Source organism: Orycteropus afer, unplaced genomic scaffold (genome assembly GCF_000298275.1).
Source record: "Orycteropus afer afer isolate SDZICR_OR568_19922 unplaced genomic scaffold, OryAfe1.0 scaffold00635, whole genome shotgun sequence".
NCBI lineage: Eukaryota > Metazoa > Chordata > Mammalia > Tubulidentata > Orycteropodidae > Orycteropus > Orycteropus afer.
The window spans coordinates 447,700-462,049 of record NW_006922222.1 but is presented as its reverse complement, the minus strand read 5'-3'; the positions used below and the strand labels follow the sequence as shown (position 1 = coordinate 462,049).

The window sequence follows — 14,350 nt, the reverse complement described above, 5'->3', positions numbered from 1 at the left end:
TAAAAAAAAAAAAAAAAAAAAATTATGCATTCTAAGCTCCAGAATAGGCAAATCCGTACAGACAAAAAGTAGATTAGTGATTGCTTAGGGCCAGAGGGAGAGGGATGGAGAGTGGCTGCTGTTAGGTAAGAATTTCTTCTTGGAGTCATGAAAAAGTTCTAAAACTCAATTGTGGTGATGGTGGCACAACTCTGTGAATGTACTAAAACCCACTGAATTTCTCACTTTAAGTGGGTGAATTGCATGGTATGCAAATTGTAACTTAGTTAATTTGTTTAAAAATTATGCATGCTAATTGTAAACAATTGCAATGATATAGAAAAGCTGGGGGAAAATCCTTCAAATCCTAGCTCCCAGTGATGGTCAACCTTTCAGACATCCCTTTGGGCATTTACATACATACAGTTACAGGTGTACATTAAGCAGCACTTCTCAAGCATTAGCTTAAACATAACCTGGAGGGCTTGGAACAACCCAGCTTGCTGGGCCCCATCCCCAGAGCTTCTGATTCAGTAGGTCTGATGGGGGTCTGAGAATCTGTATCTCTAACATGCCCCTTGATGGTGCCAGTGCTACTGGTCCAGGGACCATACTTCAAGTGGCACTGACTAATGGGGGCATGCTATATATGCTCATCTATAATCAACTATCTAGGAGCTCTGGTAGCATAGTGCCTAAGGCACTTGACTGCTAACCAGAAGGCTGGCAGTTCAAACCCACCAGCCACTCCTCGGAAAGAAGGTTGGGCAATCCTACTTCCATAGTGATACTGCCTCGGAAATCCAAGGAGGGGTCGCTATGAGTCAGGGCCGACTCGACGGCAAATAACAACAACAATCAACTATCTCTATATCTTTTCATTCAATTAATCAAGAGCTACTGCAAAATTTTTAACAGATGAATATTCATTCTATGGATATGTAACAATTCATTCACCAAATCTTCTATTGAAGAAAAATTGTTGCTTCCTTTGCTCTCAGTTGGTGCAAATGGTTAACATGCTGAGCTGCTAGTGAAAAGGTTGAAGGTTTAAGGCCACCCACAGACACCTTGGAAGAAAGGCCTCGCAGTGTGCTTCCAAAAAATCAGTATTGTGAACTTTATGGAGTACAGTTCTACTCAGACACACAGGGATCAACGTAAGTTGCAATCAACCTAACAGTAACTGAGGTTTTTTTTTTCTTTATGCACGTTAAAAAAAAAAAATCCCAGGACATGATGAAAGTATTTAATGTCACTGAATTTTATATGTGAAAATGCTGAAATGGTAATTTTTTGTTTACATATGTGTGTGCAAATATATATATACAGAGAGAGAGAGAGAGAGCAAGCGAGCGAGCATGTGGTGGTACAATTGTTAAGTGCTCAGCTGGTAACCAAAATGTTGGCAGTTCAAACCCACCAGCTGCTCCATGGAAGACAGACGTGGGAATCTTTTATTGTAAAGATTACAGCCTTAGATACTATAGAAGGTAGTTCTACTCACCTTAGTAAAAAAAAATTAATTTAAAATAATTCCAGGATAAAAATAAATGAAACGTAAGTCCACTCTCCACTTCTCACATCCAGTCCTTTAGTTCTCATCCCAAAAGGCAACTACTCTTACCTGTTTTTGTGTGTGTGGATTCCTCCAGAAATATCCAACTTTTGTTTTTAATCGACACAAATCATAATTATCCTGTCTTGTTATCATCCAGTCCCACAGCTTGAGAGCTCATAGTCTAAAAACATTACTATTTTTAACAATCCCTGTCTCAAAGCAACTTTAAATGTACCACTACCAAATTACTGATTCACTGGTGGCTGATTAATGGCTAGAAAACCATCAGGTTTGATTTTGTCCAGAATTTGCAATGCAAAAATGTCTCCTTGAGCTGACCACCTGATGCCCTGCACCCCTTTGGAAATTCTACATAAAGCTGTGAACAGAATGAACTCTTGTTCAGACAGAGAGGTATTTATTATACATATTTATGAAGCCATTTGGCAGCTGGTCAATCAACAAAGTATTAACAGGGAGCAAAATGGGCTCAATACAAATTTCTGCTGATATGTATTTTTAAATATTTAATTTGATACAATGGATAAAAATTTAATCTTATCTTTAAATCTTCCTAACAATTAAAACATTGCAATGCAAATGGATATTTCTAAAAGCAAAGGCTCCCCAACCACAGATTCTGAGCCACTCAAAGGTGGGAGGTCCACTGTAACCTCAATCAGTTCTGATCAAGTTCTAAGTGTTAGATAAAGAAACTCATGTTCTCCTCCTAGTGAGATGCTTACTAGGACATGGGCCTGTCTGCCCCCGCCTTGTGTGTCGTCCACTTACCTGATACAACGGCATCCCCGTTGAGGTACAGAGCCATGCCCAAGAGCATCATGACAGCCAAGGTGAAGATGTAGGGTCTCCGCCGGCCCCACCTGGACTGGCAGTGGTCACTGACCGACCCGACCACGGGCTGCAGCAGGAACCCCAAGATGGGGCTGAGAAGCCACACCATGCTATACAGACTCTTGGGCAGGCCCACGCTGAGCAGGACCGGGGTCACATAAGCTGCTTCCACTGCGTAGCAAAACTCCCGGCCAAACATGGCCATGCTGTGCATGACCAGTCTGCCCGTGGGCCTTTTAGGTGGCTTCATGGAGTCAGAGGGGCCAGCCTCACATAGGGATCTATAGGTATGAATGCCACCCTGGCTACTGTTGCCACCCATGGCCACTGAGTGAAGAACCGTCTAGCAAGCCCACCAACTCCTGCGTGGTCCCTGGGTCTGTGCTCCAAGGTGGATTTGACATGGAGCCTGGCTGGCTGAGCAGCCTGTAGAGACGTTCAGGCTGGAGGAGGGGCCAAAATTCTTTCATGCCTCCAAGATCACAAGTTATGACGAGAGAGAAGGGGGTGCCAGAAAGCATGACAGAGATTAGCAACTGCGAGCCTCGCCTCCCCAGGTTCTCCTAAAGGGATCACTCTTTGTCCTCTCTCACACACTGTCTCTCTCTCTCTCTCACTCACACTCACACACACACTCTCTCTCTAATTCTGACACACAGCTTTGAAACAGTAAAGCCCTATTACACGGGTATTAAGTCAAACTATGAGTTGGTATCTTTTTACATATTTCCTTCATAAGCATATTCTGTCCTTTTCTGACCACAAGCTTTCTAAACACACAGCTCAGGAGGTAAAGCTATACTTCAAAATGGACTGAGAACACACCCTTCCCCAAGTCACCAGCTGTCTTCTACCAACTGGAGGTTTTCCTTCATTGCACTTAACATACTTTAGATATTTCTATGTTTATTGTGAATCTTTTATATTCAGTTGTAATGGAACTTGGGCAGAGGGGATGGATGTGAGAGCTATTCAGGTGGGACTAACAATACTTTGACACTGAGATTCATTCATTTAATAAGTATTTACCAAGTTTCTATCATGGGCCAGGCACTCTTAGGAACTAGAAAATTGGCAATGAGTAAAACCTACAAAGCACTGTCCTCAGAAAGCTTCCGAATGGAAGTCTGGGTTGGTGGAGAAGGGAAGCAGCCTGGGGCTGGTAACGTCAGTAGTGACAGGCACCATGGAGAAAAATAAAGCAGAGTGAGGGGCTGGCAAGTGAAGAGGTGGCTGTTATTTTAAGTATCAGAAAAGGACTCTCTGTGAGGTCACATTTGGGCAGTAGCCTGAAGAAGCGAGAAGTGAGCTGTGGGACCATCAGGAAGAGAAGATGTGATGAGAATGGAAGCAAACAAGAAAGAAGGAGGAGTCTACGGTATTTTAAATGGATGACAGTGCAATTTACTGAGAAAAAGGGACACGTTTGGGGATGCTGGCCAGCTGCTATGCACAGAAGGGCCGTCTGAATGGACAGGTCAGAGACATCAGAGGAAACCTCAAGAGCATTTTCTGATAGAAAATTCCAATTCAAAGACTGAATGAATGATTCCCTTGTCGAATTAAAATGGTCAGGATTTTCCATCTAAAAGACATCCACTTTGGTAAATAGAAGAGCCCGAAATGTTTCAATGGGTCACAAAATGCTATTTTCAAAACTTTCTTGAAATCATTTCACAAATTTATCAACACAAGTAAACCTTAGGAAAAATGAAAGCTTTATTTATAAAGTACATTATAATAATTCATTTAAAATATATTATATCTTGTGGTTGTGTTGTTATGTACTGTCAAGTCGGACCCGACTCATAGTGACTCCTCCTTAGGTTTCCGAGGCAGTATCACTACAGAAGTAGATTGCCCCATCTTCCTTCCAAGGAAAGGCTGGTGGGTTTGAACCGCAAGCCTTCTGGTTAGCAGTCAGGTGCCTTAGCCACTATGCTACCAGAGCTCCCATAAGATCAACAAAAGTATTCCATCAGGTAAGCTGGAAGGCGTGAGACCATTCCTAACTCAAAAGGCTTCTGTTAGCCATTATTAGAATTCGATTGTTACTGCATATCAAGAGTCTTTTGTGATTTCTTGATTCAAAGAGTCAATTACTGCGACACTGTTCCTTCACATTCTAGGTACACGATCATATGTATTCCTGGATACTATATAAATGCCATATTCAAATTCACAGGAGCTGTGGGCCTAGAAGTTAGAGACTAGCTCTTTGTTTATAACTTCCAATAATGTTAGCTGAGTTAAGATGAGCAATCTCCTCCTTGCTGAACCCAAACTCCTTAAGTATCTCTTCCGTGTGTTCTCCTACGAAAGGATCCCTTTGGAAAGAAGGAACAGCGGGGGTGCGTGATAGCAGAGGTGCAGGGCGGGGACTCTCACCCTGCTCCTCATCAGTGATAAGTGAGCCCCTCTCTCTGTGGTGATCGTGACGGGCAACTTCCTCAAGTGTCAGCACAGGGGTTACACAGGCATCTGTGCCATCGAATATCTGACACCACTCAGCCTTTGTCTTCTTCGCAAATGCAGCAGCAAATTTTGTCTTCATTTCTGGCCAATTATTCACGCTCATCTGATCAGGAAGTTCAGCAGAATTTAGCCCAAGCCCTGAGGGGGATAAAAAATTCTCAATGAAAACAAGTTTTAAACTCACCATATTGTCCCATATAAGATGTTGTTCTATAGGGTTTCGAGAAGAATACGGAAAGTATCCTAATGTGCAAAGACCTGGAGTTAGAAAACCAAAAGGGAAGAACATGCTCAGCATTGCTCAAGATGAAAGAGCTAGGCAAAAAATTCAAGCCTCAAGTTCAATATTGAGGGAATTCTATGGGCAAAATATTAAACAAAGCAGGACTCATCAAAATAAGTTATATACAATATACAGAAAGAATATACAGACTCATTTTATCAAAAAGAACTGGTTGATGTTCAACCATTTCAGGAGATAACACGTGATCAAGAACTGATGGTTTTTAAGGAAGAAGTCCAAGCTGCACTGAGAGCATTGGCGAAAAACAAGGCTCCAGGAATTGATGAAAGTCTAACTGAGATGTTTCAACAAATGGATGTAACACTGGAAGTGCTGACTCACCTATGCCAACAAATTTGGAGGACAGCTACCTGGCTAGCATGCTGGAAGGGATCCATATTTGTACCCATTCCAAAGAAAGGTGATCCACCAGAATACAGAAATTATAAAAAAAAATCATTAATGTCGTATGCTAGTAAAATTTTGCTGAAGATAATTCAAATATGGTTGCAGCAGTACACAGACTGCCAGAAATTCAAGCCAGATTTAGAAGAATATGTGGAACAAGGGGGCATCACTGCTGACGTCAGATGGATCTTGGCTGAAAGCAAAAAATACCAGAAAGATGTTTACCTGTGTTTTACTAACTATGCAAAGGCATTTGACTGTGAGGATCACAACAAATTATCGATACAATGCAAAAAAATGAGAATTCTGGAACACTTAATTGTACTCCCAAGGAACCTCCCAAGGTCTGTACACAGACCAAGAGGCAGTCGTTCGAACAGAACAAAGGGGACAGTCATGGTTTAAAATCAGAAAAGGTGTGTGCCAGTGCTGTATCTGTTCACCATACTTATTCAATCTGTATGCTGGCAAATAATCTGAGAAGCCGGGTTATAAGAGGAAGAATTCAGCATCAGGGTTGGAGGAATACTCATTAACAACCTGCAATATACAGATGAAACCACCTTGTTTGCTAAAAACGAAGAGGACTTGAAGCATTTACTGATGAAGATCAAAGACTACAGCCTTCATTACAGATTATACATAAAGAAAACCAAAATCCTCACAAGTGGACCAATAAGCCAACACCATGATAAATTAAGAAAAGCATGAAGTTGTCAAGGATTTCCTTTTACTTTCATCTACAATCAAGGCCCACAGAAGCAGCAATCAAGAAGTCAAACAACAGGCTGCATTGAGCTAATCTCCTGCAAAAGATGTTTTTAAAGTGTTAAAGAGCAAAGGTGTCACTCTGAAGGCTAAGGTGAGCCTGACCCAAGCCATGACTATTTTCAGTTGCCTAACATGCATATGAAAGCTGGACAATGAATAAGGAAGACTAAAGAAGCATCGACACATTTGAATGATGGTGTTGGCAAATGACATTGAATATACAATGGACTTTCAGAAGAACAATCTATTTTGGAAGAAGTATAGCCACAATGCTCCTTAAAAGCAAGTATTATGAGACTTCATTTCCCCTACTTTGGTCATGTTATTGGAACAGTCAAGCCCCTGGAGTAGGGTATCATGCTTGGTAAAGTAGAGGGTGAGGAGAAACGAGAAAGACCTTCAATAAGATGGACTGATACAATGGTGCAACAATGGCCTCAAACATGGCAATAACTGTGAGGACGACACAGGACCTGAAAGCATTTCTTTCTGTTGTACACAGGGTTGCTATGAGTCAGAATCAACTTGACGGAACCTAAAAACAACACAGGGTTTCTGGAATGAGTCAAGGGAAACAACCAAGGTCAGGATGAAGCTAGAGCCTAAAGCTAGAAAGGGATTGGGGGGTGCGGGGCACGCAGGACTTCAAACCAGACTCTCCTTTCATCAAAAGTTGTCTAGTTTCAATGGTCTAGTTCCCAGAAATCGATTTCCCCTCTGAGTAGGCTTTGAAAAAGAAATTTTCTTATTATCTTATTATAATAAGAAATTTTCTTATTATGTCATACTGAATTAAAACCTCGTATTTAATATGATGTGCTCAAATCCTAAAAAGATAAAATTTAAGCAACCATAAATATGACTATCTCAGTTTTCAAGGAAGAAACCTAAAATAATTATACTCAGAATTGCTGCTTCATAAACAGTATTCATTTCTCTCTATTTTGCTATGAGCAAGAATACAGAGACAGATAGATGCCCATAGCCATCAAGTCCTTCTTACTCAGGGCAACCCAGGGGCTTTCCCAGGCTATAAATCTTTAGGGAAGCAGGTTGCCTCATCTTCCTCCCACAAAGCAGCTGGTGGGTTTGAACCACAGACCTTCTGGTTGGCACCCAAATGCCTTAACCACTGCACCACCAAAGCTCCTTACAGGGACAGACAGTAAAGCTCAATCATCTTTACTTAAAACAACAGCAACAAGAACTCACAGCCCCCATCTTCCTAATAAAATGAGTACACAAAACAATTTCCAGTTCTCTATTTGGGGCATTTACTGTGCTGTCGTACGATAACAATAACTTAGCAATTCACATAACATTACATAATACAATATATTGACCTCTAAGAGTAAACTTAATAAAACTGATACATGGAATATATCATCATCTTCTACACAACAAAATTATTCTCGGTGGCAATTAGGAATGAAACCAGTAATAAACATGGTGAGAAAAGAAACAGACTGGGAAATTTTTCCTTCACTGAACTTTTTATAATCGTGCCAGTGAAACTAATTTAAAAATGTTTTCTCTATCTTTTATAAATATGAAATATTTATTAAAGTTTTAGGAACATTACTAATAATATATTTCTTTTACATGTAAAATACAAAAAACTCACTGTCCATTGTCAATTCTGACTCCTACTGATCTGTGTGACAGGGTGGAATAGTCCATAGTCTAGGCTATGATCTTTACAGAAGCAGGCTGCCACATCTGTCTCCCACTAAGTGGCTGTTGGGATCAAACTGCCAATCTTTTGGTTAGCAGTTTAACACTTTAATCACTGTGCCACCAGAGTTCCTGATAAAATATGAATAGTAAAATAAATATTATAGTACAATAGGGAAAAACAGGACTGATATTTTTTAATTGCATTAACGTAGTTTTTGAAAAAGGGAGGACTTATATTTACATGTTAGTCCCTCATAGGGGAGCTCTGGTAGCGTAGTGCCTAAGGCACCTGACTGCTAACCAGAAGGCTGGCAGTTCAAACTCACCACCCACTCCTCGGAAGGAAGGTTGGGCAATCTACTTCCATAGTGATACCACCTTGGAAACACAAGGAGGGGTCGCTATGAGTCGGGTCTGACTCCATGGCACATAACAACAACAGTCCCTCACAGAACTGAGTAATAACAGGAGTCAGCAAACTTCTGTAATGAGCAAGACAGTAATTATTTTTGCCTTTTCAGTTTCTGTCGCAGCTACTCAGCTCTGCTTGTCAGAAAACAGCCAAAAGCCAACCAGTTGCCACAGAGCTGACTCTGACTCATGGCAAGCCCGTGTGTGTCAGAGTGGAACTATGCTCCATGTTTTCTCAATGGCTGATTCTTCAGCCTTTCTTACCAGACACCTCTGGGCAGACTTGAACCCCCAACCTTCCAGCTGGCATTGACTGCACCCTTCAGAGGCTCAGAAGGCAGCCACGTAAAATATAGGCCTATAAAGGGAATAGTAACACCCAAGAGGAACGTGCTCCTCAGGACAATCAACTACCGCAGACTACAAGGGCAGCACCTGCACCAAAGCAAAGATGATACGGCAGGAAGGGGCAGGAAAGTGGGCCAACAGAAATGGGACCCAGAGGTGGAAGCGGGGAGAGTGCTGATTGTGGGGATCGCAACCTACGCCACGGAATAATGTGTGTATAAACTGCCGAATGGGAAACTAATTTGCTTTGTAGTAAACTTTCACCTAAAACACAATAAAATATTTGAGAGGGAGGGAAGACAGCCACAGACAATATACAAACCAACAGGACAGGGCTGTGTTCCTATAAACTTTATACACAAAAGCAAGACCCTCGGCTGTGGCTTGCTGATCCCTGAATAATCATGTTATGTTTTCTGCTTTTGAGCCTTACCTTAAAATATCTGCAAAAGATACAATTTAGATAACTGCTATGTCACTATTGAAACATTCATTTTCTTGTTTATTCTTTTGTTTTAAAACATAAAGTTATTTAAAAAAGAAAATTCAAGTTTAAAAATATTCACGATTCAATAAAATATTTCAGATATGAGCTAAAAAAAAAAGTACACTCACCAAATCATCCCTTGTAGTTTAGTTTCACTAAGTTAATTTTACACAAATAAACAACTCCAAGTATCACATAAAGACAAAATGTAGTAACTCCAGTTCTACTTCTTGATTTTCACAATGACTTATATATAACTTCTTTTTTTTTTTTGAATCTACTACTTAAATGCAGGAATAGATAGTACCATGGAGGGACAGGAGAGACAAATTATCCCCACAGTGAGCTCAAATGATTCTGAACTTTTACTCTAGAAATGAACCATATATGTTGGGGTCAGACTCTGTAACTGGGAGTTCTCTGAATTCACTTCTATGTAGAGTTCAAGGTTTACTGAAGAATAAAAAACCAAAGCACCAAATCAAACCTATTGCCATTAGGTTGATTCTAACTCACAGTGACCCTTCAGTTCAGAGTAGAAATGCCCTATTGGGTTTCTAAGCATGTAAATCTTTACAGAAGCAAACTGTCTCATCATCTTCCTGCAGAGTGGCTGATAGGTTCGAACTGCCGACCTTTTGGTTAGCAGCCTGATGCTTTAACCACACCACCACCAGAGCCCCTTTCACTAATTGATAAGTAACAACAATGTGCTACTACAGTTTATATGTTTGTTATCAGAACTTAGCAGTAGCTATAACAACTATCTGGAGCTCAGACCGAAAAATAAATTTTGGGGAGAGGTGTTTATTTAATCAGGGTCATTTAGAACTGCTGCATGGTGATAATAAAGCGGTCTGAAGTACAGACAACAGTACAATTGCATTTCGGTTCTCTATAGACCATACACCCAGAGCATATCACTCCCACCCTGGCCTTACCATAGCACTGTTCACTTCCGAATTTTGAATTAAGACCTTCTATTCTTAGTTTTAGGGGCTCTGGTAGCGTAGTGCCTAAGGCATTTGACGGCTATCCAGAAGACTGGCGGTTCAAACATACCAGACACTCCTTGGAAGGAAGGTTGGGCAATCTACTTCTGTAGTGATACTGTCTTGGAAACCCAAGGAGGGGTCGCTATGAGTCAGGTCCAACTTGACGGCACATAACAACAACACATTCTTAGTTTTAGTCCCTGGGTGGCACAAATAGTTTGCATTGCCTACTAACCACAAGGCTGGCAATTTAAATCACCCAGAGGTACAATGAAACAAAGGCCTAGTAATGCGCTCTAGAAAAGATTAAAGCCAAGAAAATCCTATGGAGCAGTTCTACTCTGTAATACAAGGGGCCACCATGATTAAAATCAACTGGACAGCAATAAGTTTTGGTGTTTTTTTTTAATTCTAGACAGAAGGCACCTGATATAGATAATAAATCATTCTTCCACTATTCTTCCAACTGTATTTAAGCTGATGAAGTTAATACAGTTGATCATAAAATGCTTTCAGAAGTCTGTAAAAACATTCATTCTAGTTATATAAAAATAACTGAGTAATATATTGCATTTGAAAAGCTACCTAACTTAAAGCAGGAAGATAAATGCGCCATGACCAGTTTGTCACACCACTTCATAGCGTTATCTTAAATATTCTTAGATACTAAATTACGTGCAGAATTAACTTTAAATTCAAACATCTGACATTATCACACAGGAAGAAAATAAAACCGCATGAACATCTTCCAAATTGTCCCGCTTTCCTGTGGCAACATGCCAGTAAGACAAGACACGGCGCAAGAGGCAACCTGAAGAAACATCAAGGGACAGTAAAACACTCCAGCAAAGCCTCACCTGTCAGACTGTTTGCATGCTCTGGGGTCACCTGCCACTGAAGAATCCTAAGAGTGGTCTACCAAGAAACATGAGCTAGTAGAATTAGCAGGTCATTTCTAGGAAAGAATAAGGTCTGGGCATATCAAGGGTAAGACAAGTTTCAAACAATACTGAGTAAGAAATGAAATAACAACACTGAATGTCCCAAAAGGGATTATTATTTTTTAAAATCCTGAACTTTACTGCTTTATAGACTAGTAAAATTATCTGTCAATTTAAAAGATGGGGGAAATGACCCAAAATGGAATGATGGCTACCGTTAAGTTACTTAGAATGTAGACATGTAAGAAAAAGTCACTGTGACTTTCAAAATGTCCCAAAATAGGGCCTAAAGAACATCCACAGGGAAATGGAGGGTGTGGTGGCAGCATGCAAAGGTCACCTACCTTTGACCAGCAGCTCATAGAACTGGGGTTCTATTGCTCCAACGGCCATAAACTCCCCATCAGCCGTCTGGTAAGTTGTATAGAAAGGGGCTCCGCCATCTAACAGGTTCTGGCCTCGAGGCTTTTCCCACAACCCAGATTTGTGAGATTTCCACAGAAAAGAACTTAAATATGCTGTCCCTTCCACCTTTGAAGAAGCAGAGGACAGTATCAATCCAGACAACTCAACCATAAAAGCAGGACAATGTTTATCTTAGACTATATGAGATTATATACAATTATAAGATTTCTTTGGTATATTTAGAAAGCGCGTTACACTGGGTTTATGGTAGAATTAGAAGGGGCTGCCCAATTCGGTTCAGAAAATACTGTCAGATTTAGAAGAAACGTACTACTTACGTTCAATTAAGGTGGCAAAACCGATGACTTTCGAAGTTACATTACACTCTTCTTCCTATTTTTGTATGTCTAAAAAAACTGTCCTGACTAAAAAGTTAAGAATATAATGCAAAAAGTTTTTTTAAAGTCCATATTCTGATCTCAATACCTATTGAATACATGCAGGTATACAAAGCATATCACATTTTAAAAGAAAATCACATTACGTAAATTTAGTTTATATGATAAAAAGATGGACACTGTCAAGGATTTCATTTTACTGGGATCTATAATCAATGTCCATGGAAACAGCAGTCAAGAAATCAAATGACACATCGCATTTGGCAACTCTGCTGCAAAGGACCTCTTTAAAGTGTTACAGAGCAAAGATGTCACTTTGTGAACTAACGTGCGCCTGACCCAAGCCATGGTATTTTCAATCACCTCACATGCATATGAATGCTGGACAATGAATTCAGAAGACAAAAGAACAGATACCTTGAATTATGGTGTTGGCAAAGAACACTGAATATACCATGGACTGCCAGAAGAACGAATAAATGTGTCTTGGAAGAAGTACAGCCCGAATGCTCCTTAGAAGCAAGGATGTTGAGACTTCATCTCACAAACATTGGACATGTTATTAGGGGGGACCATTCGCTGGAGAAGTACATTATGCTTGCTTAAGTACAGGGCCAGGAAAAAGAGGAAGACTCTCAACAAGATGGATTGACATAGTGGCTGCAGCAATGGGCTCAAGCACAGCAATGAGTGTTTGGATGGTGCAGGCACGGGCAGCATTTTGTCCTGTTGTACACAGGATCGCTTTCAGTCAGAACTGACTCAATGGCACCTAACAACAATAACAACAAAAAAACTATATTTGAAAGATGGCAGACTAGGCAGAAAGACTGCACAGACCCTCTTCAACAAAGAAAAGGGAAACCAATTAACACAGACACAGAAGATAATCTTGGACCCCTGAGCCTTGAAGGGAAGGATATATAAGTGGACTAAACCCCAACTAGCAGAAGAATTTGCGTGAAAATACCAAAAAAGGAGATATATGGAGCTACGGTCTGGCAGTGATCCTGAGCAATTCTGACGGCACAGACAGCTTGGAGATTCCCGAGTGGTGGTAAGACCTAAGAATTAACCTAAAAATCAGCCCTGCTAGGCAGGGACTGCATGCAGGACTGCTTCGGTGGCTGGGGAATGAACGGAGAAGGTGAAGAGAAAGGCGTGCTGAGCTGTGGACTTTTGCTGGTCTGGAGGGTGCCGCCATTATGAAGGTTTGAAAGAGGCATGACTATTTTGGATATTTAAATAGACAGCCCGCTCAGAGATTCCTGGGGCTTAAGAACAAGTTCTGCTTTCCAGCAACGCCAAGGTCACTCCAGACCTGCAAGACTGAAAATGTACCACATTCCTCTTGTTACTCTTATACCCCACACCCACTTGGTGAACGGAGGTGCAGCCATCCCCCGGTCCCACCTATATTCTGGGCCCACAGGAACTCCATCACAGTCTGTGTGCTCAGACAGAGCCTGGGGGCCCTGCCCTGTCCCTCGACTGATACATTCTTATTTTCTCTTTTTTTATTTATTTCTTTTTCGCTTTCTTTTTTCTGGTGATTAGTTTGCTTGTATTTGTCTGTTTTAAAACAATTATTATTATTAATACTTTTGTCCTTTTTACTATTATTCTTACTCTTCCGCTCCCAGGTCCTAGTTTTCAGCATTTTTTCTTTTCCTTGTTCCTGGTTGAATGTTTTTTTTTTTTATTTTTTTTTTCTATTTACCCCTTTTTTCTTGTGGTTAACCCCGTTCCTTGTTTTTCTCTTTGCATTTTTCCCATTTCTTTTACCTTCATTATTCTCCTTCTCTACTTTTTTCTCTTAGTGCCCTATCCCCAGATATTGCAGTTTTCTTGATTTTTCTTCTTCGTTTTCTCTTTTTTCTTTTTTCTGTTACTGTTCCTGTGTGATTATATGGCGTGTTTTTTGTCCATGTGCTTTTCGTTTTTTGAAGGTTATTCCATTGTAATTGGAGTCTAATTGAGTAGGGAACAACAACAGTCCCCATAAGACACAACTACACCCACAACTCCTGCAACTTCACTTACTGAGTGAGAGCCACTACCACCTTCTCCACCAACGGGACAATGATAAAAAACCACCAAGAAGAGCCGGAATCACCCTTGACTGCTCTTCACAAACAGTTAACAAAGAACAACACCACGATGCCTCGGACACAACAGACCATCACAGTCCACACTAAGAAGCAGGATAAAGTGGTAGAAACAAGGGAGCAGGATACAGACCCAGAACACATCCCTGAGAAAGAAGCAGCACTGGAACTCTCTGATAAGGAATTCAAAAGAATTATATTTAAGTATCTTCAAAGGATTGGGAGACAAACCAAAGAAAACACAGAAA

General features: G+C 40.7%; 2 protein-coding genes across 2 annotated transcripts in view; both read right to left on the bottom strand.

Moving 5' to 3' along the window:
- SLC45A2 (solute carrier family 45 member 2) overlaps positions 1-2,717 on the bottom strand; it is a 57,440-nt gene extending 54,723 nt beyond the window's left edge. The window contains exon 1 of the mRNA XM_007956558.2: positions 2,333-2,717. Within this exon, the coding sequence (XP_007954749.1) occupies positions 2,333-2,717 (385 nt within the window). The remainder of the gene's footprint in view (positions 1-2,332) is intronic.
- Positions 2,718-4,598: 1,881 nt separating this feature from the next.
- AMACR (alpha-methylacyl-CoA racemase) overlaps positions 4,599-14,350 on the bottom strand; it is a 36,111-nt gene continuing 26,359 nt past the window's right edge. Inside the window, exons 4-5 of the mRNA XM_007956557.1 lie at positions 11,536-11,722; positions 4,599-5,008 (exon numbers count right to left, since the gene is read on the bottom strand). Coding sequence (XP_007954748.1) covers positions 4,599-5,008; positions 11,536-11,722 — 597 coding nt within the window. The remainder of the gene's footprint in view (positions 5,009-11,535; positions 11,723-14,350) is intronic.